We start from the raw sequence: 26,915 nt of genomic DNA on the forward strand, positions 1-26,915 counted from the left end.
GTATTCGAATTACCAAGATCTGCTTAGCAGCAGGCTCATTCGGCTGATGTGGAAATTTGTCTGAATGGCCTAAGCAGCCGTGGACATAGTAAAAGGAAGAAGAAGAAGAAGAACAATATCAAAAATTTTAACTAAATATCTCAATTTTATCCATGATCATACAGGGTGATTCACAAGTGGTTTGCCATAGGATAGTGGTGAATGAGGGTCATTTAGGTCTCTCAGAAAAATTGCTTCATTTGTACTCAAAGACCATTAGTTTCGGAAATACAGGTTGATTTATGGATTCCGGCCTTGATTTGTATAATGTGTATAACGTGATAATGAGTGGTTCTATTTCAATGAAATTTTGAGGGCTTGTTAACCTTCGTTTTCAGAAGTGAAAAAATTACATTTTTGTCCATCAAATTAAATTTTCACTTCGCATATAGCACACTTGTTGAAAACGAGAAACGAACAAGCTATATCATATTTCATGTTCATTTTCGAAGATACGGTCCTGCTTTCAATTAGTTTTAATTTTCATTCCCAAATTCCCACTTTTCCATATTTTGGATATGAAAAACCATATCTTCAATTATTTTTCATTCTGAAGCTTCAGCACGAAAGCGTAAGCACGTTGCCTGAAAAATATATGTATTATTGCACTATGCATTCTTTCGAAATCATCCAGTATTAGATGTAGGAAAACGTATTATTTCGTGTGTGTTCACTTTACAATATGAGATAATCTTATTGCCATGAAAATATGCATTTTTTATACACTGAATATTCATTATGTGAATTGATTTCAGGGAAGTATATAATCCGTCATTCTGCCTAACATTTGATAATTTTTAAAGAATTAGTTCAATAAAACAATTTTCTAATACCTATTATTTTTCGCCAGCGTACTCGATTGAACACTTGTATGTTGATGATTCAGGAGGATAAATGATTGAAAAGAGGGCTTTTATTATTCAAAATCTCGACAGGTGGCATTGAAACTTATATCTGAATAATTGAAAACAGGACTGTATTCTGAAAAATGAACATGAAAAATGTTTCTTGCGTTACATGCGAAGTGAAAATTGCATTTGATAGAAAAAAATATGTTTTTTCAATTCTGAAAACAAGATTTTTCAACTGATCCAGAAGATATAAATTTTGATATTTGAAAAATAAATTTTAATATTTTGAATTTTTCCTGATAATCTGAAAGTCACACTTGTTCTCAAGTTATATGGATATCGAAAATTTGAGCCGAAATACATGAATCACCCTATATCTCCCAAACTAATAGCCTTTGGGTACAAAAGAAGCAACTTCTAAGTTACCCCTTATTCACTATTAGGCTATGGTCAGCCGCTAGTGAAGCACCCTGTATTAGGAACGTTCTCATTTTTGACCCCCCAAATATCGGAAGCCCATGTTTCTTCATTTTCATGTTCAAGAGACCACCTTCTGCATGTTTATGAAGCACTGAAGAATATAGCATTTCAATTCAGAGGGGTGGGCATATGTCTGGAATAATAAGAAGTGAGTAAAATGAATGTTCATTCACGAGGAGGAAGGTGTCGGTCGCTTCGATTGATTGTTGCTAGGACATTAAGCAATCCATAGCAACAAGAACAAGATGACATTCAGTCATAGTCATGCTCATATTATTACATCTCACTTGTGAATTAAATATGTAGTTATTTTCCTAACAAGTACGGAAAATACTTGAGCTCACGAAACTGCCGTTCGGGAATGCAATTGGAGTGTGGGCAAGAGACTTTCCGCAAGAGTTATTTTTTCTACGAGCCCTTGAAATATATAAATATATCCATTTTACAAAACAACTCTGCCTGCATCATCGATGGGTGGATTGAGTAGCCTGTTGGTGATGTAGCCGATCCCAAGCCCGGATAAAAGAGGAGGGTTCACAGACCGGGCTAGCATCCCATCTGTGGTGAAAAAATTTAGAATGCTCACAGAACCGCAACCATGCCTCGGAATAGGACGGATTATAGGATGACGAATCACGCAAGGACTAGGATAACGAGATGGAAAAGGAAAGGGATTTTGCGCTTCGGAACGTGGAATGTGAGAGCATTCAACAACAAAGATCAAGAAATGTTCATTGAGCTAAAAGACAACAACATCGATATATGTGCCCTGCAGGAAACAAAGGTAAAGGGTAAAGGACAGAAACGGTATGGAGACTACACAGTTGTATAAAGCGGCGTGGAAAAAAGAGAGCGAGCAAAGGAAGGTGTAGCAGTGGCGATGCACAATAAGTACCAGAACAATATCGAAAAGTGCCATTACGTATCCTCTCGAATTCTAGCTATCGAACTGAACACTGATGAACAACAATTAATTATACTGTCGGTGTATGCACCGGAGGACAACAAACCTAGGAAGGAGAGGGAGGACTTTTTTGACCAGTTGCAGGATGTGGTGGAGTCATTCCCACCGAATCGAGCTATGATAATTCTAGGCGACTTCAATGCTCGTGTAGGAAATGAGGTGATTCCTGGTATAAAGCAAAGGTTCAACGAAGAAATTTTGAATGATAATGGAGAACTTATGACCAGTTTTTGCTCAATAAATGAACTGCGTATCAATAACACTTTTTTCGACCTTAAAATGCAGTACAAATACACATTCACTAATACCAGAGGTCATGCTTCTGTGATAGATTATATAGTCACCAATAGACCCATACATCCAGGTCAGATCCTCGAGGTTAGAACTCTTAATTCAGCTAACATAGGAAGTGATCATAAATTACTGCTAGGAAAAATTAAAATAAAACTAACACCCAAGAAATATAAGCATTCGACAAAGCAAATAGAGAAAATCAATATCGATTCCTTGTGGGATCTGTCCATAAGGAAGTTATACCAAGAAAGGCTTAGGGAAAAGATAGACACAAACCCCGTAAATAATTCAGATGACAAATTCAACAAAATATCAAGGACGCTGCTAACGAAGCTTTAGGCAAGCGTGTAGTAAAACGGGATACCAACAATATAAGTAAGACACCATGGTTTTGCCAAGAAGTCAAGGCTAAATGTAGGGAAAAGAAGATAGCCTACCTTAAATATAGATCCTCAAAAGCCGCAGAATCTTACGAACACTACAAACGTGTTCGAAATGAAACAACAGCCTTGGTCAGACAAACAAAAAATAGTCACTGGGAAAAATTGGAAGATGATTTTTACGGTCTGCAGAAGCAAATGTGGCGATTCATTCGGAACCAAAGAAAAGAAATCAGAGAATTGAATGAATCAAGTAAGATCAAACAAGAAACATGGATCCAATACCTCACCGAAATGTATAAAGCAGACAGTCCTAGGACTGAAAATAGAATACCAGAAATAACAACGAATGAGGATATTGAAATAAATGAATCTGACGTGGAAGACGCTATCAGAAAAATGAAGAATAGGAAGAGTCCGGGAATAGATGGTATAACGAATGAATTACTCAAATATGGCGGACCAAGCCTCACACGTCAACTAACCTGTTTGATTCGGAAGGTCATCTCCAGTCATAAAATCCCGGATGAATGGCGGACCAGTATCACAATCCCAATGTTTAAGAAGGGTGACAAAAAACTTCCAACTAACTACAGATGCATTAACCTTCTCTGCACTACATTGAAACTAACAACGAAGATCGTAACCAATCAGATCAACCGGCTGATTACGCTATCAGATGAGCAATAGGGGTTTGGATCAGGGAGATCATGCACCGATGCGGTCTTTATCATCAGGCAGATAATGGAAAAGTCCATCGAATATAATAAACCAGCATATTTATGTTTTGTAGATGTGGAAAAAGCGTTCAATCGGGTTGAGGACATCATACATCTTCTCCATGCCAGACAGATCCCTCACAACTTGATAAAAACCATTGAGAATATATATGAGGCAAACAAAATCCATGTCAGAATAAATAATGAGCTAACCCAGGCAATACCAGTTGGAAAAGGAATTAGACAGGGGGACTCTCTAAGCCCACTTCTTTTCAACATCATCATGGACGGGATAATACAGAAAATACGTAAACTGAGGGGATACAAAATGGGCGATAAAGAGATCAAAATCTTATGTTACGCCGATGATGCGGTCGTGGACGCAGAGAGCGAAGATGATCTACAGCGGCTTCTTCATATGTTCAATCAGACGGCTAAAACGTTGAATATGATGATATCAATATCCAAAACAAAATGCATGACAACGGCAAAAATTCCAACAAGTTGTAACCTGGTTGTTGATGATAAAATAGTTGAACAAGTCATGAAATTCAAATATCTCGGTATAGAAATATCGGGATATGGAGATGTTGAAGCCGAGGTCCAAGAGCAAACCAACAAAGCCTCTAGAATAGCAGCTTGCCTCAATAACTCAATCTGGCGTAATAAACATATTTTAACAGAAACGAAATCAAGAATATATAAGGCAACAATAAGACCAATAATGACTTATACTGCTGAAACTCGACCGGACACATCGAAGACAAAACGATTACTGGAAACGGCAGAAATGAGGGTACTCAGAAGAATTGTTGGAAAAACATTGCTAGACCGAGAACGCAGTGAAGCTATCAGGGAAACATGTAGGATAAAGGATGTTAACAGCTGGATACTGGATAGGAAGGTCGAATGGAATCAACATATCAATCGAATGGACGACACACGAATTGTAAAAATTGCCCGCGACAAATCACCTTTGGGTCGCAGAAGTGTAGGACGACCGAGGAAGCGATGGAGTGACAACATGAGACCAGACTAGGCATGGTGACGAAGAAGAAACAGGCAATTATGCCTATTTTTTGAAGTTTGAAGAAGAAGAAGAAGAATTTCACAAAACAGATCAAATTTGAATTCATCATTTCATATATAATGACAGACGTAATTCTGCATGTCGTTACCATGGTTATCTCATAGAAGGCGTTCGGTGCATGACATTAACATTTGGGTGCTGGAAAGTGACTCTTTGCGACTTGAAGTGGGGGAAAACGGTTGAACACGCACGCTTGTAGATTTTTCTTTATTTCACTGAATGGATAAACTACCCATCAAAAGCTTGTAAGAAAAGGTTTATTTCTCAGGAACGCAGTGCACAATCTCAGAATCATTTCATGAAATTCATTATCGAAAATATATTCAATGTTATTTTTTAGGTGAAATAAGGCTCTGATGTACAGGAGGTTCAAATGAGGCTGTCGAAAATGAATTTCAGAAACATGTAATCGTAATTAGTCGACTTCTCAAATACTGAATGTTGTACCATCACATAAATCTGAAGACGAAGAAATTTAAAAGATTGAGGTCTGGTGATCATTCTGGAATGGCAATAGGACCATGCGTTCACATCCACTGATTCTCGAATAAACTATTCAATTTTATTTCAGTTCGTTGCGAATTATGGGCGGAAATATTGTCAATATACTCCTCAACAAAATTCTCTGAAATATTAAAATAAGCCCGCGCATCCAAATTTTCTCCATATATTTTGGGTCCCAGAAATATTTACTTCACAATTGCAACCATCCATTGAATCCAAATCGTCCTTGCCTGCTTATTTGTCTAAATAATTTCTTTTTGTTTTGACCAATATAACTTTAAACTTATGTGAACGGAAAGTTTCAATTCGTATCATAGAGATGGGGATTTATTGGTAGTGGACAATTTTGTGGTCAATAGTTTCATAGAATTCTATCAAAAATGCAAATTATACTAAAATGGTGATTTTGCCTTGAGAAAGGAAGAAATATATCGACATATATTGTAACGTGCGTTTCTCGGAGAAGCCTTAATCTCGAGCGCCAGCTATTCTTTTCAATAGGAAGAATAGCAAACCTACCAGAGTAGCTGCTAGCCGGAGACAGAGCTCGGTGTTGTCTAGGGCGGTAGCGACAACGAAGAAGTCAAAATCGAATTATGTAAAAGTTTATTCACACCTTCGGAAACTAATTATATGTACAAGGGAGATATGTGTGATATAAAATATGAGTGATTCTATCAGTGAAAATACATTCGGGAAATCTTCTCCGGTCACGAGCACTTTATGAAATTTATACCGGGTGTAGTGAAAAATTAACGGTTCAATAAAATGCGCCAACCAGAACTGACGAATGCTACGGACTTGCTATACGGTATCGGTGTGTAGTTGTATTTCTCCGGGAATGAAACACAATAAGGGCGGGTCTGTTCGAGACTTTTATTCGCTGCCCCAAGGGTTGTAGCACGCCATGACTGACAGCGAAGAAAATGTCTATTTTTAACGCAACTACGGGATTTCACTGACTACGTGCGGTATCTCTTATTCTCTGCCCCAAGGGTTATAGCACGCCATGACTGACAGAAAAGAAGAGATTTCGGATTTAACACTTATGACGCGGAACGCGGACAGGGGGGGTTGACGGAACTTTCCCTTCCGTACCCCAAGGGCTAGGGCGGACCTGTTCGAGACTTTTATTCGCTGCCCCAAGGGTTATAGCACGCCATGACTGACAGCGAAGAAAATGTCTATTTCGCGCAACAGGGTAAAGAACGATAAAATACAACAGGAAACGATACAGTACAGCAGTGTCAAAGTTAAGGAAGTAACGGCGTAGGTCTAACAAAGAAACTGAACGGTACAGACAGGGACCTACCTCCTTTGTTTCAAGCACTCGAAACTCAAAGGATTTAAAAGAAAAACTAAAAAATTAACTCTAAGCACTGATGCAAATAACACAAAATGATTATCTTCAACGGCGAAAGAAATACGGAAAATCAACTGAATTTATAACAGAAGTTAGAAACCACGTTAGAAAGCGAAAAATCGAAAATACTCAAGCGAAAGGAAAGCACTGAAGTAAAATTCAAAAGTCAGCCGAAGAACTAAAGTAACAGTCGAAAAGTCGAAAAGTGACCGTCGCGGGGGGAAAATTTGCTTTTATAGGCATATCCCCTCTCACGGTAAAAATCTGAAAATTCCAGAATGCGACAAGAATGAAAAACGTCGTCAGCTCCGGTTTATCGCATATCAACAGATGAAAAACGTCGAAATCTTCAGCGGCATGTAAGAAAAACAACGTGAAATACAGATAAGCGGTTTTTTTACATTTACTCTGCCTGTCGGAATGAACGTACGGAATATTCGAAAATTAAAATATTTTCAAAGACGGAAATTTAAAACGAAAAAATGCACTAAGATGAACTCCAATTTTCCTCAGAAAACTGGATTTCATCACAATATACAGGGTTAGAACTATTTAGAGGCTGATTATAGGAATATCGGAAACCGTTAAAAATGAAGGGTGGCTTAAATTACAAAAAAGTAGTACACCAGTATAATCGCTATATAGGATTATGACTACACACCAAATTTCGTGTAGTTATCTCCAAAAAGAAATGAGTTATGAAGAAAAATTGATAATCTTGATTTTCAGTTTTTTCGAGATATCTCAGGAAGCATCAAAGATATTTGGGAACTGTTTACACCCACCCACTCATCCTTGAATAACGCAACTTTTTCGTAATTCAAGCTACCCAGTATTTCTAACGGTTTTCGATATTCCTCTAGTCCACCTCTAAATAGTTCTAACCCTGTATATTTTTGAAAAGCTAATTTTTTTTTTTTTGATATGAGACCAAAAAAAGAATGCATTCGTGTTTAAAATATCGAAGTTGTTTTTTTTTCACCCTTAGTACAAGAGATAAAAAAAAGTTAAATATGGTATCGTATTTCCAATGAAAAAGTGCGGTAAGAACTGTAGAAAGTTTTTAGATATTTTCGAAAATAAAGAAGTTACGGCACGTTTTCGAAATCGACAATATATTAAAATTTGGTAATATTTTCAAGACAAATGAAGATATCGTGAAACGGTTTTCAGTATTGGAATTTCCACATAAAACGAGTCCAGGACTCCTTTCACCTATCTAGTCTAGAAGTACCAGAAACACCCAAAATAAAGCAATTTGGGATACCCTGTACTCTAGTCTCCAACCGTCCACCTCTTTTCAGCCTGACAACCTATAGTGGGGTGAACATAACTGTAAATACAAAAAAAAAATGGAGAAATATGGATTTTGCATTGAATTTGAAAAAATTATAAGCACAGAAGCACTTTTCTACTTTTACTCCCTCGGGGAATAATGGGTCACTTTAATCCCTCAATGGAAGGATTAAAAGTATCCTTTTATTTCCTAAAGTGCATAAAACATACTGTTCGCATTTGAGAGGATCGAAAGATTGCCTTTTTGTTATACAAATTTCATAGTCTCATTTGAACCGCCTGTAATGTTACCCATAAAATAACATGACATGTTTTTTGGCTAAGGAATCTTATAAAACAAAACATATATGAGGTTGATGTATATTTGGGGCTCCTGAGAAATAAACAGACCTATTTCTGTAATCCGTCAGGAAATCTTCTTCTTCGTTTTCTAAATTTGGGAAATCTTGGGCTCGTCTCTTGTACATGCACCCAGCATCACATATCACTGTCAGGGAATGCTGAATAAAACATAGAATACGATCACCAAGATTCAAATATCTACGCCCATGAGTCGTCGGCATATAGCATATAGCGATACCAGCAGAGATCGGAAAAGGATCTCCTAACGTCTTCTTCGGTAGCTCAATGGCAAAAGGCCTGACCGGCAATCCGCGGTCGTAAGTTCGAGCCCTGCTCGAGAGTTACTTTGCCAAGAATTCAATAATCTGCATCCGTTATAAAAATTCCAAATAGAATTTGAATATAGGTACATTTGATAAATAATAATATTCAATGATATAATAATCGATTTGAATTGAATATTGAAAATAATATTTTTGTACGAAATTTCAAACAGATCCAATATACCTATATATACAGTCCCTGGCCATATTATTAGACGCATTAATTTGATGCAAAATCTCAATTGAACACGCTTTGAAATTTGTTATTAGGTTATTGGTTTTTTGAATATTGAATTATTGAATTGAATGTATATGTTATATATACTTCATCTGTAAATGGTTTTCACATATAATATATCAAGTTGCAAGTTGCTAGCTTCAATGTACCAGCAGTTAATCTCAGAACTTTCGAGACTTTTTTCATTCCTTCAAGAAGAACCAATGCATCGAAAAATCAACCTCTATTTCGAATGCTCCGTGCCTGCAATGAAGTTCAAGAGGTCGTTGACATTTTTCACGGTAATGTTCTGAATTCAAAATTGCTCCTCAAAAGATACTACCTCTCAATGTAAAATCCATTTTTTTTCTTCTCTTGTTTTTGTATGTTGAATTGAATCTAAATTTTGTTAATTAGTTTATCACTGGTTATTTCGTTTTATTATGTTAAAATGTGAATACTGTTCATGGGTATATCCTGTTTGTATTCCTTGTTCAATAAATAAATAAATAAAAATCATATTCAATAAAAAATATTGATTTATTGATGATTAAACATGAAATTCTAAAATTTTGCTGAGCCACCCTGTGTGTAGCTAAGAGAGCTTCATACTATCGATGCGGAATTGTTCGGTTTGCTGCATTCGAGGATGATGATTTCATATGTGGATTATCGAAATAACGTCCGAACCTGCAGAATGCAAGACGTCCACTGGAAGACATAGTACTGATTCATACTTTAGAACTGATACTACAATATCAAAAGTAAATGCCAAATGGAACAATTAAATGAGAGTCGTAGATAAAACTGACATTCTGTGAAAATAAAATTCAAATAATCTGCTTGTTCCTAGGGCAATACCAGTAAATATAAAAAAATCCTCAGTGCGTCTAATAAACTAGCCAGGGACTGTATGCATGCACATTTCTCCGAAAACTTAGTTAGTCAACAGTGATCGATCGATTAATAACTCCTAGAAATTTTGTGCTAGGAGAATGATTCAAACTTTGACGAAATCGACTCTATTTTGAATATACGTTAAAATTATTTTTGAGTTTATAGGCTGGTCCGAAAGTAGAGAAACACGATACCACCGATTTTCCAAATGATAATACCCATAACCCATTTTATATCATATTCTGAATCTACATGAAATTCTGAATTCGGAATATCCGAATTGTTATAATTTATCTGTGTGTCATTTTGACCAGGCCATTTTTCACGACTTATTTCAATGATATGATGCTAGAAAATATGTCTTGAAAACCACTCGAGATTAGTGTATGATTATTATTTTATAGAATGTCGAAAGAGTTTTCAAGTCTTATTCGGTTTTTTGGATCACTCTACAGGTTTTCCGAAAGACATTGCTATTTTTTCGAAAATGACCTGTCAATTAGTCCATTTTTTCAAATGGCATACCCTAAACTTTTTTTGTCTGTTGCATGTCCTGGTCTTCATTTTTATGGAAACATTTGAGGCTTGAAATTAATAGTTTTTAAAATTCGTTATAGGCCAGAATAGGCCATGAATGTTTTTGATTTTGTCCAAAAAGGGACCCAATTAAATAATGACAATTTAGGTATTTTGAAATCAAATTTCAGAATTGGCTATTCTCAATTGAAAAAGCAGGGTGCGTGTTTCACCACTTCCGGATGAACCTATAAAGTCAAAAAATAATTCTAACTAATGCGCATTCAGCCAAAGTTTGAAGCTTCAACTCCTACCTCCAGTTCAATTCTTCCGATCAAGTTACGTTTTTGTTTCTTCATTTCTATAGAAAAAAGCTCCAGGGCTTCAGTTCGTACGGACAAAAATGGAAACAAATGATGAACCAACTCACTCATAATTTCCTATTCTCAACGCATCCTTTTGTAATAATTGTAAAACAGTCCTCAAGCATCACTATCCTTTTCTCCCCCATTTAACAAACACAGAATCTTCAACATACACGACAAGGAAGAAAGGGTGAAATAACCATATATTAAACATTAAACAACATGATATTCCCTCCATTTATATCCATACTGATCACACTCGCCACAACTGCCAATCCCCTGATGGAATGACATGCACCTCAATCAACAGGATACCTGCAGAACTCCGCATCAGCGCCCAACTTTTTTATAGACTCACCATTAGAAGCAATGAACGTTGACATACTTGCAATTAAAAGACCGATATAGATTACATTCTGTACTATAAAAACCTGCCAATGTTCCTGTTGATTCTCAGTCCTAATGTCATTCGACCATCGATAAGTGAGAAGTTGCCAGTGACCAAAAATGGTGAGTGCAGTTATTTTCCAAAGAACGAAAAGTAATAAGCGTTTCTTTTCAGACGGACCTGAAACCCTTTGAAATTGAGAGTAAGTTGTTTTTATTAAAAAAAAAGAGTTCTTTGTTCCGTTGGTCTCACACCCAAGTGACATTTCAGCTGGATATCTTATTTTCATTTTATTCGGCATAATTTTTGTTCATCCTGATTTCCTTTGAAGAGTTCTTGCTTCTGATATCAAAAGGATGAAATAATATTTTTAATTTCCTCAGCTGCGGAGTTTGCATTCGAAGTTTATGGCGAAAATGGAAATTTGGACGGTACAATGTTGGGGAAGTTCATGAGATGTATGAACCTGAATCCCAGTCTTGCAAGACTAGAGGAACTAGGAGCTACTAAGAAGCCAGGTGAGTTACGATGAAAAAGAAAGATAGTCACACAACAGTTCAACAAATCAAACCTAAAATGTGTTGAGTCACCTTATCGAATTTCATGAAGTGAAAAATAAATGAATGCTACAAAAATATCGAATTTCGCAAATAGGTACCTCACTATTTAAACAATTCGCAGTTTGTTGAAACCATTAATGACCTTAAGACACCTCTAACGAATAATTCACTTTTGGTGACTTGACACAGTTTGCCTCTGAAGTGCTGAATGCGGAGTTCTAACATCGTGTCGTTTTCGTCTTCCGAATAAAAAAATTGGATGACACTGACTGGTGCTCTTTTATAACATAACCTATTTCTCCGTATCCTCCCAATTTTTCACAATATTTCTCAATACAAAAATACGATGAAGTTTAAAACCGATATGTGTCATTACAAAATTTTTTACAAATCCTTGTATCCTTACTTTGAAACTATCTACCTAGTGTAAATTGATATTTTGTGGAATGTTGAAGAATTTTCTGCTCAAAATTCGAAAATCTTAGAAAAATGACAGCATAAAGCGGGCAGTTACGAAATATTTCAATTGTGACTATTGCAAATCATAAGTAAGCGAAGAATTTTTTATTTATAAGCAACCCACGAGCCTGTAACTACTCGTACAACTCGTTATCTTCGAATTCCCATAGTTGGTACAATGTCGTAAAAAAAAATTATCTCAAGTATAGTGTGAGACTCGTGAAGTGAGAATTTTTTCAGTAATTTCAGTTGTTTGAACACAGATCGAGAAATCGAAATTTGAAAAAACCAGGTGGTTAAGCCTGTCGGTGGGCCTCGATGATGCTTCGAAAGTAGCTTGCTATTTTCATGGTGGTCGGGATATCAGAATAGTTCTAATTGGAAGAACAGTCGAATTAAATTTAGTAAAAAATCAATTTTTCAATTGATAATCTGGAAATCCTATGTTGAATGTGTTTCACATACTTCAGATGCCTCGGCTCTTGGCACTTTTCAAAGGATGAAAAACAAAACATGTTATTCAAAGATGAGTTATTACCAGATTTTTTGATCAATATTATAATAACTAATACATACTTCTACATTTGCGAGCCCTCTCGTTTTCATCATACCTAGATGGACAATTTGAAATATTTTGTCCAAATTAGATTTCAATCGAATACTTTTCACATCATTCGAAAACCAAGATCTAAGAAAATTAAAACATTACAGATGATGTAATGTTTATGTTTAGCTCATCTGGCATTGATATTGACAAACATTTGTTTTGGTTTTTCTTGAAGGAGAATTATTTGAGATTTCTCTGTAAAGAATGTCACAGAGAACTTGAAAATGGAAATATTTGCTGTCCGAAACAATTTTTTCAACATTTCGTCCATGGTTCACAAGTAAACTCCGTCGTATGAATGAATTCACGTGAGCAAGCATGGGCGCTAAGTCTAGAAGAATGAAGTTTAGGACATAAAATGCTCAGTAAGAAAATGATTCGAAGGACCATCCTCTAAAAAATTAATGGCGCATATACTGGCTGTTTCACGAGCTATAGCTAAGTGGTGAATACAGAACATCTAGGCTTTTCAGAAAAAATACTCCTTTTGTACCGTAACGACATTAGTTTCGGAGATAAAGGGTAATTTAATGATTTCCGCCAACATTTTCGATACCTATCCAAAACGCTAGAATGAGGGATTTCAATGAAATTTGTGGGCTCCTTTTGGATAGCACATGCAATTTCAAGATTATCAGGACAGTACTCAAAATATTGAGATTTATTTTTCGAATATCAAAATCCCTGTTCTCAGTTGTTCATAATTTTCAATTTCATAATTGAAAAAACCTATTTTTTGTATTCAATTTCAATTTTTTCTTCGTATGGCAAATTTGTTTCAAAAGAAAAACAAATAACCAGCAAAATCACATTTCATGTTTATTTTTTAGATGACGGTCATCTTTTGAATTATTTTAATTCCACCTTCTAAGATTTTGGATATCAAAAGCCGTATTTCAAGAAATGTTTCATTCTGAATCATCATTCATCAACATACCAAGTGTTCAAGCATTAAAGAAGCCTAAAAAATATATTTGAGAAATGTAATACTGAAATATGAATTCTCTCGAACTCATCAAATCTTTTCAGGAGGACATATTATACATTTTCGAATTAAATTCCATTCCCATAATAAATATTCTAAGAGCAAACAAAATATATTCTCAGCAATGCCAACTTCCTCATATATCTAATAAGAAACATATTGACGGAATAATACATCTTTCAATATAGTACTCACCAGTCATTATGACTAAGGTTTGATAATTTTGAAAGAATTCAAAGTGTTCCACAATTATTTTCTAGGTAGTGTAGAATCAGTAGAGTGCTTGAACACTTGGTGTATATTGATGACTCAGAATGGATAATAATTAGAAGAAGGCTTTTTATATCCAAATCTCAGCAGGTAGCATAGAAATATTTCAAAAATAAACATAAAAATTGATTTCGTCCATTAGTTTCTCCTTTGAAAAAAGTGTATTAGGTAAAAATCAAATTCCATTGAGAAATGTATGTTTCTTTTTAATTCTGAAAGCAAGCATTCTTTAACATATCAAATGTAGATTTTGATATTTGAAAAGTAAATCTCAATATTTTGAGTACCTACTGCTTTGATAATCTGGAAATCATATGTGGCATCAAAAAAAGTGATTGGAAATAAAAGAGCCCATAAAATTTTATCAAAATAGAACCACTCCATTCTCCAGTTATGTAGGCCCGGATCTAGGGGGGGGGGGGCAAGCGGGGCGCTTGCCCCGGGCGTCAGCTTAAGGGAGCGCCAAAATCAACCAGAGGTTAAAATTTTTTTTTTTTAGTTTCTCGGAAAAAATTAATTTCCTAGTGCTAAAATCGAAACTGTAGAATGGAAACATGATAAACCATCACTATGCCAAAAATCTTCAAAATCAATGATGGATCAATTAACTGTATATGTATTGACTCGGTTGTAATCTCGTCCATGCTATGGTATGAACGTGGTATCGTAGGGAGTTGGACAAATCAAAAGCTTTTTATAACTTCGTCGACGTTTCGGAACATATGGTTCCTTTCTCAAGACTAGAAAAAATTATTCTTTATTGAAGAAATGTATAAATACACACAAACACACAAAACAATCCTACAATCATTACCTCGTTATAATACGGCAAAAGATCTTAAAAGTTGAAAATAATAACATGGATTAGGACTGAATTATCAGATTTTTCGTAGTCAAGAATACAAATCATAATCTTAATCTACAGCACACATAAACAAATTCATTAATTGTCAGGTCTCACATACGTATATGTATTCAGTCATCTCTAGGAACGATCGCCACACTTGGGTGAAATAGGTAAAAAGATAGGATATGTCTACAATGTGTCGCAAGCATAGAGCCAGTAATTTCTTTGCCTGGGGAATTACCGACTCATCCCCATTTCATCTGGAACTAAGAGCCAAAATTTCCGATTTTTTATGGACCATAACTTAAAAACTAATCCTTTCAGCAAAATTATGTTCGCATATTCGTAATCTACGCCCTCGATTTAGTAAATACACCGATATTGGTGGAAATAGCAGAGATCGAAAATTTATTGAAAAATATTTTTGGTCTCCGATCAAAACCAAATTAGTACTGTACACTAATACGAGTGCGCAGAACACGAATATGCAAACAAATATTTTTTAAAAATTAAGTTTTCAAGTAATGGTCGATGGAAAATCGGATATTTTGGACCTTCGCGGAAAAATTATATAAAATCTAATCTGTTAGCGGTAGATGAATGAAGTGTGGTTTTTTCTATTCGCAAAGAACCAATCTATCACAAAAAAATCAACATATGACTAGTGCTTTTTTTCTGGCTGCTACACCTCCTCAAAGTTGACCAATTTCTTCGGAATTTTGCACTAAAAGTGATTTATTTCTCAATATACTGATTTTACAAAAAATCAAATTGCATATTCGTGATCTACGACCTCGAATTAATAAGTAACATGACCCGGGTCGATATATGTCGCTGAAAAAATTATTTTTCGTTCGGAATAATTTCGTTCGTAAAGCGCGGGTAAAAACGATAGGTGAGCGAGGGTTGCAAACGACATTCTTGTGAAAACAAACTTTTTTATTTTTCGAACGATTTCAACCCGAGCCATTTTTTCTTCTAATTCGTGGTCGAAGATTACGAATAAGCAATTAGATTTTTCCTAAGATGAGTACTTTGGGAAAAATATAACTTTTAATGGAACAATGGGAAAAAAATAAGAGTGATTTTTTCCTAAAGTACTCATTTTAGGAAAAATCTAATTGCATATTCGTAATCAACGACCTCGAATTAGTGAAAAAAATAACTCGGGTTGAAATCGCGATGACGAATATGCAATGATATGTTTCCTAAGAACCTTAGGGGGGGAATATCGAAACTACAGTCCTTGAGGTACGAGAGAACTAACTTTTCTGGAAAGCCTAGAATCTAGGCCCTAGATCCTTGATTCCCAAAGTGATCCAGGTGGACCCCCAGGGGTCTATGGAAGACTCGATGGGGGTCTACGTTGGCGTGACAAAAAAATAGGGGTTCGCAGTTCGTAAGCGGGGATCCACAAAAATTTATCTGGTCTCGATAGTGAAGAACTAAAATGTAGGTTTGACTTCACCTATCAACGTAGGCAGATAACATTTTGAGAGTAAGAGATTGCTCTTACATACTGATGAAGTACGCTGGTTATCGAAAGGTGCATGTTTATCAAGAATATATCACTTTTTGAATCTTTTCTAGAGTTTTTGGATAGTAAAGATCCAGATTTAAAAAAAAAACCTGATCAATTCGAAAGCAGACAGATTTGTTCAAACAATTTAATGACCTCAACTTACAATAAAGGGATAGCCTCAATTTAATAAAAACAAAGGGTGTAATCTCAGCTTTTCTTGGAAAATTGAAATTTATGAAGCAGACTATCAGTCGGCGAGAATTTTCTCATTTCTCCAACTTGTCACAGGTAGAATGTCTTGATGAGGATATTCAGACATACGTTCAACATTTAATCGCCCTGCATGATGACATTAAAATCAGATTTGAAGATATCTTGACAATAGAAATACCAACATGGATCATAAATCCATTTGATGAAACGGAAATGGGGATTGTGATATTATAAGAAAAGCTACTTGAACTCAGCATTGGAGGAGCTGAAGGTTAAATTCAAGAAGTGGGTATCAAACATTCTGGCTGCAGGCAGAAATACCCGAAAAATATCCTGGACTGGAATTGCGAGAAAGCTTCTGATAGCCTTTCCCTCGTCATATCTTGTCGAAAAAAGTGTCGTCACAAATCTTTCAACAAACGGAGCGGATTGAATATCACAGAACGGGGAAATTTGCGGTTATTCCTAACAAAACTGAAGCAAAATATTGATAATTTGCTGTCAATCCATCAAGTACATACCTCCCATTAAAATTATGAGTATTTTGTTATTGTAGAAGTTATATTACGTTATTAATGTTTGATTTTAGTTATACTGCTATCATATTAAGCCCGTTTGCAACAGCCGAGAATTCTGTGGAGAATTCTCTACAAAATTCTCGCAAGAAAACGGCAGAGATTATTAAGTACGCAACTCAACAGAGAATTCTACTGAAAGTGCGTATGTAACGGTACATAATTCACGGCGCATGAAATCTCGAGTAAATTTTCTAGAGAATTCTCGGCTGTTGCAAACGGGCTTTACAGTATAATATTCTCGATAATATCATTTGAAATTATTACATATTTGAATATTAGAGAAAATATAGGTACTATTTTTCTCCTTACCATCTCCGAATGGGGAGTTTTCTAAATAAAATAAAAGAGAATTGATTGATTCCTTGTGCTGTCAGTGAATGACGAAAAAGAAAAGTTGGATGGAATTACTTTTTTCATTGGCCAACTTTACTTTTCTGACAACCACTCACAGTACAATAAATCAATTAATCAACCAATTATTCTCAGATTTCTTTCGAAAACTGTTAATTCGCCTTAACTCAAATTTCTATAGTTTGCTTTAGTCTTCACATTTTTTTGTTTTGAGTTTTGGGAATATGGAAGAAATGTAGGCCGAAACTAGCAAAATTTTGAAAGTGGTCCATGAGAGAAAAAAGTTTGGGAACCTCTGCTCTAGATGATCTGCATTTATAACTAGTCTTTGGTCACCACTAATGAAACACTTAAGTTAATTGTTGCATCGAAGTTGGCTTCGAAATTTTAAATTACTTAGTGGTGCTTCTTACTGAAGGGTTTCGAGCTAAAAGAATTTCAAAATGGACGACCTCTGCCATGTTACAATAATTTATGAAGACCCATTGGCGCACCCAGGGGGGGGGGAGGCACGGCGGTCATTAGCTTCGAAAAGTTAACTGATTTTGCTATGGTAAAACCGTAAAAAACTACTTTCATCAAGCATGCAGTTAAGCGTGCCCCCCTCAAAACCTATGTGTGCCCCCTCATAATATCATTCTTGTTGCGCCACTGTGAAGACCCGATAGTTATGAAAAATATCTATGCTGTTTCAGCTTAGCATTTATTAATGAGTACAATTTTTGAGTGTGGAATGAAAGAAGCACCCCACTGACATAACACATAATGAACTGTGAGAACAATGTATTAAATGAGCCTCATATTCAAGAGATCATTCCTATGAACGCGAGCGTTATCATTTCGTTCCAATGTAATATTTTAAGCAAAAAATGGTCTCAAACTTTTGAGTTATATTACCATCCGGCTGGCCGTCCCTAAAAACATTACCATGAAAAGGCAGCTAGGCATTTTTAGGGTAGTTTCAGGGTCTAAATGTATTAAATTCTTTAATTGTGGCTGATAGTTCCAACGTAATTGGATATTTTCGGTTATTTTCCAGCATTCAAAACACAACCAACAAGTACAAAGTTAATGCAAAATTTCGTGGAGAACGTAGAACTTGGAACTACAAAAAAATTGGTCGAACCTTCAAGACGTTATATTAGAGTACTAGTTTCCAAATCTATTGCATCTATTGTTGGAAATATTAAAAAACTACATTTTTGGGGCAGCCAAAAGCCTCTGTTTATATACGTACCTATACGAAATTTCAGTAAAGCAAATGGATAGGTGATTATGATTGCAAATGCTCCAGGGCTAACGTTAATGCTTTACGAATTAATTTTTTTCCTTTTTTGCAATTGAAAGAATGCATGCCCAGTGAGGGTAAAATTATATTATATCCATTCCAATGAACCTATGGCGAATATTATAATAACCATATTATGGAATAACCGTTCATTGAAAAATATTACAAATTCAGGTGAAAAGTCGTTCAAAGTAGAAGAAGTTCTGCCAATGATTTCACAACTTAAGAAGGAAGTCAAGGATATGGGCTGTTACGAAGATTTCATTGAATGTTTGAAACTGTATGACAAAAAAGGCGATAGCAAAATGTTGGCTGGTGAACTGACACATGCTTTCTTAACCCTTGGTAAGTGGTCCTTCATCAATATCTATATAAGGAGAATACATTCAGATCGAACATCTTTTAATTATAGGCGAGAAAATGACAGATGTTGAAGTTGACGAGCTAATGGAAGATTGCTTAGAAGAAGAAGACGATGAAGGAGAAATTGATTATATACGTTAGTATATCAGTATTTTTTGAGAAATTCTGTTCAATTGCGCATTGTCTTCCTTCAGAAAATTTTAAATAAATTAGTATAGAAATACCAATTAAGAGCAAGTTTAACAACTTTCAATTAACTATGCTTGTTTCGTGTTTGCAGCTTTTCTACAACGCATGTGTGAGAAAGCACCTATACTAAAGAAGAAGAAGAAATAATCATGAATTACTTTAATGGACAAATATTATTGACTCTCACGAAAATAAAAGATATGTATAACTATAGTTTCGTTTCATTCAACAAATTTTTTATTTAAAATAAATGATTAGCAATACAGTGTAACTCCTCCTGAATAACTACGAAGAAATTTTAACATACGCCGAGATTCAGTCTGAGGAAAGCATCGATTCATATAATCTCTTTTGTCATCCTTTCGAATCTTCATACAACTAGAGATCAAATTTGTAAATCCAAATGGCATAGGCCGGTATAGAGCTTATGGACTCTTTGGATATTGAGTCTGACAGTCTGAAGCTCTGAGAAATAAAAAACTCATTTTTATCTAGAAAACATAATTCAAATTCCCTTTCATTTGCAAAAATTTCAGGAGTTGAAATACAAAATACACTTACAGTTTGTTGGGAGCGTCGGTAGGACACACTAGAACTGCCCCCGCAACCAGAGTTGTTCAAACAAGCTCATAGAACTAAACCTCTCCCTCAAACGTTATCTTCTTGAGTAAAGAGATTATGTCAGAGGGAGAGTGGTTCCTAATCTCAGCTTCGGAAAACCAAAGTTTTAAAATCTGACTCTATCTGCCACCAAACAATTAGGAAGGTTATTCTCAATAGTTTCGTCCTCCTACAAACAAAGCCTACAGAAGGTTTCGTTGACGATACCAAGTTTATGTAGGTATACTCCAGTCTACCAGATAATTTTTTTGGATTATTTGCTTTAAGTATAGCCTTGGGAATGTTGTTTTATTTTAGAACTTCAAATTTTAATTGGAAGTTTTATATCGGCTTGGTATACGAGGATGTATTGATATCTGGTTAGCCTAGACCAGTTCCATGCATGAAAATATTGCGTTATTATAGCAATGAACAATGACTCATTAGAAGTGTCAGTGTCAAAAAACTAAACCAGAGTTACGCAATAAATTAAAAGAAAAAAGATGTCCACCGAAATTGTGAAAATCGAAAAATTGTAGTATCGAGCCATCATCAAGTACCTGTATTTAAAAGTGTTAAGAGGCAGGCAGATATACGAAGATATGCTTAATACCCTTGGTGATCAATGTCCTTCGTATGCGACCGTGAAAAATTGTACTGCAATCTTCAAAAGAGCTGAATTTTCCATTGAAGTTGATGACCGATCGGGAAGACCAGTTTCTGTGTCAGTCCCCGAAAATATCGATGCAGTTCATGACATGATTTTATCAAACCGTCGAATTGGACTAGAACGGATATCTGAAGCACTGAATATTTTATACGAACGCGTTCATCATATAGTTCACGTCAATTGGGACATGAGAAAAATTGCTGCAAAATGGATCCCCAAATGTTTGAATGTTGACCAAAAGCGTACAAGGGTAGAAGCATCGCGTACAATCTGTGCTCGATTCGAAAACGATGTAGACTTCTAAAACCGAATTGTTACTATGGATGAGACTTGGGTACATTTCTACGATCCAGAAACAAAGCAACAATCGATGGAATGGCGACACTCTGGTTCTCCAAACCCTAAGAAGTTTCGTGTCCAAAAATCTGCTGGAAACAGATTCTTGCTTCAGTTTTTTGGGATTGCCATGGAGTAATCATGATTAATTTTTTAGATAAGGGTAGAACAAGAACCGGAGATTAGATTGATTTTTCAATATATCCTCGTATCGAGGACTCATAAAAGGCTGTGGTTTTTATTTACTCTTTATTGAATCCTTAGCTTTCGCTACCGTTTGTATAGCTTCATCAGAGGTCTAAAAAGGAAAACATGGAAATGAGTTCAAATTCTAAAAGTATAGTGTGAGGTATTCACTCAAGATGAGGTTGAATTTAATTAAACTTTTTCCATTCAAAACTTTCTCATTGAATTTATGTTCTGGTCTGATAAAATACTTTCGCTGGCCAAATGTGACACACGCAATTAAAAAACAAATAGGTTATTTTTATTATTTATTCTTGGTAATCAGATCACTCGAACTAGCAAGTGTGACGGCAATCTGGGCTCAGCAATGAGGCTATGTGCCCAATTTCGGTGGAATCTTGGTCATTGTCTTCTTGAGGTCCTGACGAACAGCAGGATTCTAGGAAGCACCAATCTCCAACAAAACTTGCAGATCCTCACATTTTGACTTATGTATTAATTATTATCAAAGAAACACTCAAATTTTTAGTAATATCTATCTTGGTCCTGGAGCATCAGGATTCTTGGGCATCCAATCCCATAATTGTCTCTGGTAAAGTAATGTACCCAGGCTATATCGAGTACAAATTCTCTGCAAGAATATTCTAACAACTTTTCCTTGTAAATTATGTTTCTGCATCGATAAAAATATAATAATTTTTAATAACTTTTGGACTATTTAGTACATGCAGTAGTCAAAGGTTTGGTGTCGATCGAATGGATTCAGGTAGAACTGGTAGAAGGAATAGGTTATGACGAGAGGCGCTTCACAGAGCATGAAACAAAAAAAGTTAAAGAAACAAAAACTTCACCTGAATACAAAAAAAAATTACCGAAAAATATCTAGGATTCATCGACTGCTTTCAGCTTGTCAGGGAAGAAGAATCGAGCTAACCAGCGTATACTCTCGAAAACTAGACTCTAGTGGGCATTACTATATGTAGGAGTGCTCTGAATCTGCCATATTCCGTCAAGCAATGGCTCAAGTAGTCTAGCCAGCAATTTTTGTATTTTTTAGTAGGTCCAAAGATAGAGCATTATAGTACGTTAGGTGAGTAGCGCTGATAGTGTTAGCTGCGCCAATACTCAACCCTTTGTTTCACCCATATCTCATATATTGTCCTTTCACCATGGAATTGGAAATTCCAATAGCTGGTTCCGGACGAATCAGTGCTACTTTCGCTTCTTCTTTGGAGAGGACTTTCGATTTCTTCTCGCCTCTGAGTCTTCAAGTGAATACAGTCCGTTGCACTCTTCTAATTTAAAGAGGAAAGATCTGCATAACAATGCTCCTAATGCTTAGCAGAGAATTCTTTCATTCCAGGTGAACACACGAAAATGTTTCAGCAACAATGTCCGCTGTTTCAGCTACAAATATAGATACTAATATTCTGTGGCCAGTTTCGCTCGAAAGAAGAGACGTGCTCTCTTCTGAACTCAGTTAAGATCGAATGAATTTGATCGATTGCAGTTGACTATCGAATTTTGGTAGTTAAAATTCTTATGAGCGTACCTAGTGGTTAGGTCAACAGTATTGTATAACTGTCTATGCTCCTAGCTTCTGAGTCTAGATAATTATCTCTATCACAAGAAATCTTTTCTACAGGTGTTTATGTGGATATTTTCAATATCTTCAGTAAGCTCCAATAAGGTAGGTAGCAGAATGCAATTATCTTTCTCTGATTGCCAAATAATTCAGGCCATTATTCATTTAGGTATAGTTTATCGTAAAATTTATGAGTATGATACAGAGATGTATAGAAGATAAGTTAGGTGAACATTATCCGAAACAGATTGATCCAATAATGTCCCATCGTGAATGTTATAGGTTTGCCTGACTCGAGTTTGTCAGGCGTTTTGTCTCAGTCGCTAGCCACACTTTGCGGGCAGGAAAAAGAGCTCTTCGTCTGTCAATCATCACAACAATAATAATATTAACGTTGGACACGCCGAAAGTTATTCTTTTAAGCCCAAAGCAACCCTCTGTAATCGCGGCATTTATCGCAATCCTGTATTAAGTAAACCAGAGTGATATTGAGCAACTTTGAGTGGAGTGCTTTTTGTCTTCTCTATCAGCGAGGGGATAACCACGAAGCTTGTACAGAAGGAAGGTTAGTTCCCTGTTTCCCTTCCCTTTCTTTAATACTCCCTATCTGCTACCAGACCAGTAGAGATTCGCCTAAGTTTCTTCTTAAACCCGGTGGGCTAAGTGCCTAACTACATTTTCACCCGTTCAGTTGCTCAATATCCACAATAATAATCATCTGGAATTGGTCGCAAATTCTTTGCGAATCAATTATGCACCTACTTCATCCTGTATTGTTTATCATTCGATAATTTGTATGAAACATATTCTAGACATCAAGATTCACGGCATCGATGCAAAATTTCTATTATTTTTTTCTGTGGATAAAATCCTAACACTATATCTTAAAATTGAATATTAATAGGTAGATGGATTGAAAATTAGTTAAGTTAACATCTGAGTAAACAGTTTGATCCTGGATCCTGGACTTTATCCTATACAGGAAGTTCAAAAATTTGCAGGAATCATGTGCTCTAGACATCAGTATTGACGGCATATCATTTCATACAAAAAATGGTTATAGATGATCCTAAAATTAGATACCTATTATCAAAAGAAGATGTATCAAAGATGAGTTAAGTTAACATCTGGATAAAGAATTTGATCCAGGACTTTATCCTTGTTTCTTAACCGTTTATATTCTAAACATCAGGATTGATGGCATTGATATAAAATTCTTCATCATTTTATAAATAATAAAATGCTTATAGTTGATCATTAAATTGAATATTATTGTGGGAAGATGTAATAAAGATAAGTTAAATTAACATAAGGATAAACAGTTCGATCCACGATTTCTATAGTTTACCGTTCAACAGTTTGTACGAATTTTGTTTTAGACATTAAGATTGATGACATTGATGCAAACTTTCAATTTCTAGTTACATATTTTGAAGGTAAAATGATAAAAACCTCCAACTAGCCCTCACATGGATACTATCCAAAAATTCAAGAATTAACAAATGTTAAGCTAGGATGATCACTCCATGGAGCGTAAGCACTTCAAACACCGACATGCGTCCTTGCACCCTATTCATCCCAGTCCTGAGAGAGATCCCGAATACCGATCGAAATCGAGCTGCAGCAGCCTCTCAGTAAAATTTATTGCGAAGATTCTGCCTGCTCGGCCACCTTCGCTCGGGATCGTCCCCGGTCGCTCAATGAGGAAGGATAACGGCAATAGATGCTCGTTTATCAGCAGAGATATCGTAATAATAAACGCCTAGTAGCTCAACCTTATTCCGTCACCAGTGTTTTTATATTCACGTGAGAACACAGTTTGACAGCTAGGACTCTGGTCCTTTGAGCCGGATCCGTGATTTCTCGGCATCAGTGCGGATTTATGTTAGTGAGAGACTATAAAGATGACGGAAGTGCAAACTAACGGAAGACGGTATCCTGAGAATAGCAACAGGAATCCTCTTCCTGCTAATAACATAGGTGAGCCCTTGAAAATAATTCTGAAAACATCAATGATTATTCTTTTTTTTCTGGAAGTGTATTTCATAAAACTAGCATGCAAGAATTATCATTTTTATTTTCCGAAAAAATATATGTATATATTAAATATAAATAAAAACGTGAGTATTTGTGGTAATGAATGTTTATTTATTTATTATTGTATTCATTGCTTCCCCGTTTAGGTGTGATCATTCTTGAAAATTTATTTAGTTTTATCATTACTGAATGAAAAAAATCAGCAACTTGTCCAGAATGAAAAGAGATACCTATACATGGGAATCAGTCCAGGATAATCCTTTATTTGAAAAAAATAGGATCATTTATCCATGAGAAAAATTATAATCCTCATTGCATATACAACAAAATGAAATGAAGTTGATGAATACGATTTCAAATTACTCACCGATAAACCTAATTGGGAATTCTTTAATTTAAATGACCACCAATAAATCAACAATTTTGCTACTTATCTCTCGATAAATGATAACTCATATCGAAATTTGATATCGCCAATTATTGCATTTATCTGACCGAATCATAAACATATTAGACTTATAGTATACTTTAATGTGATTTTACTTTTGTTTTTAAAACGATTTTTTTTGCGTGAACGTAATTTTTGATATTGTTGTTCACAGAATAGTAGGAATGTGGATGGTCAAAAACTACTTCCAACTAATGCTGAGGTTTCGTTAATATATATTTACTTCTCAGGGCAGGGCTACAAAAGGATTAATAACAGAAATTAGATGTGTTCTCCCACAAAACAGTACCGGCTAAATTAGCGTTTTAAGCAACTTCAAAGAATAAACACAAAAAAACGACTATACCAACCGAGTACTAACATGAGTAAAACAATTTATCATTTAAAATTTTTTTATTTATTCATTTATCATTCAATTATATTCTCCACCGTATAGATATTAGATACGATTTGCTGAACAATTCAGACCAGAAACTTATAGAAATTCGGGAACCTCCGACAAAATATTCTATATAAATGATTCTACCATCTATACATCTATACGGTGAAAAACATAATTTCAACCCGAGTTTCAACCTTGACGAGTGTTTCCATCAAGTTTAATTCTCAATCTAATTTTTTCCAGAAAATATATAAATGAATTGAATAAATGGGAAAATTGTAAATGATAGATTCAAGTGTTTTACTCATGTTGGTATAGTAGTTTTTTTTTGTATTTTATTTTAATCTTTAAAGTTGTGTAACTTAGCCGGTATTTTTCTGTGAGAGAACACATCTTATCTCTGTAATTAATTCTTTTGTAAGATTTTGTAGGAAATTTCGTGAAAAATATATTCACGAAACGTCGACATTAGAGTTGGACGTAGTTTTTTGACCATCTACATTCCTACTATCTTGTGAGTAGGATACGATACGAATACGATTTCACAAGGGAATGAAGTATGTATCAGACAGTAATTTTTGATGTATCAATTTTCCAACTTGGGTTGAATTCAGAATTCACCAAATCAAAAGAACCGTTTTTTTGTTGTGAATATGTGATAATTTTTTTAAATGCACGACAATCCCAATTTTTATTCTCTTCTCAAAGGAATATCCAGATACACATGCTCACGAAATACCAAATTCGTATTATTTAACAAACATCAACTGATTCCAAAATGAAGAAATCTGATTCAATTCAAGGAATTGAGTTGAATAAGCTTAAAAATGAAATGAAAAAACTGTTGTTCATTTTGGGTGAAAAAAAAAATGAATAAAAATAGTAGCATCGAATCTGGCTAAGACTAAGAGAGGATATTCATTAGGTAGTTTATCGTTTTGTAAAACATGGAACAAAATGCCGTACTCAACTAAAACCCATAAAATTGAAATTCTAATGATGACTGGCTACTTCGTTGGCTACGGAGATAGGACAAAACAAAATAATGTTCTCTATTGAAGCCGATGTCGGAAATTATCATAAATATCCTAGCTAATTGTTGCTTGATACGATGCTACTCGTATTTTCATTCAATTTTTTCGTTTGACAAAAAATTATAAACAAAGATCTTTAAATTTCATTTTTAAAGTGACTGAATTATTTCACTCATTTGAATCCGATTTCTTCATTTTCGAATTGGTTAATGTTTGTCAAATATCTTTGTAATGACAAGGAATAAGAATTTATTATGTGGACAACATGTGTGACTTGATAAATCCTCCTCTGAGAATAGCCATAAAAAAATCAGAATTCCAATTTAAAAGAATTATCAATGACGTCAGATCTCAAATTTGGGACACGCTGTATAGCA

General features: G+C 35.2%; 1 protein-coding gene across 1 annotated transcript; it reads left to right on the top strand.

The window, feature by feature from the left end:
• The first annotated feature begins 11,018 nt into the window (after window positions 1–11,018).
• On the top strand, window positions 11,019–19,471 carry LOC123315054 (myosin light chain alkali-like). Its single transcript, XM_044900602.1, has 6 exons — window positions 11,019–11,150; window positions 11,203–11,230; window positions 11,412–11,546; window positions 18,883–19,053; window positions 19,121–19,207; window positions 19,352–19,471. Exons 1-6 carry the CDS (start codon window positions 11,148–11,150, stop codon window positions 19,405–19,407), a joined length of 480 nt encoding a protein of 159 aa, XP_044756537.1. The 5' UTR covers window positions 11,019–11,147; the 3' UTR covers window positions 19,408–19,471.
• Window positions 19,472–26,915: the final 7,444 nt, after the last annotated feature.

The sequence above is a fragment of the Coccinella septempunctata genome, chromosome 6 (genome assembly GCF_907165205.1).
Source record: "Coccinella septempunctata chromosome 6, icCocSept1.1, whole genome shotgun sequence".
Lineage (NCBI taxonomy): Eukaryota > Metazoa > Arthropoda > Insecta > Coleoptera > Coccinellidae > Coccinella > Coccinella septempunctata.

Excerpts from the sequence above, each read along its gene's own strand:
- LOC123315054 (XM_044900602.1), top strand. Across the intron at positions 19,054-19,120 it reads ACATGCTTTCTTAACCCTTG|GCGAGAAAATGACAGATGTT; the intron begins GTAAGTGGTCCT and ends TTTTAATTATAG. Across the intron at positions 19,208-19,351 it reads AGGAGAAATTGATTATATAC|CTTTTCTACAACGCATGTGT; the intron begins GTTAGTATATCA and ends TCGTGTTTGCAG.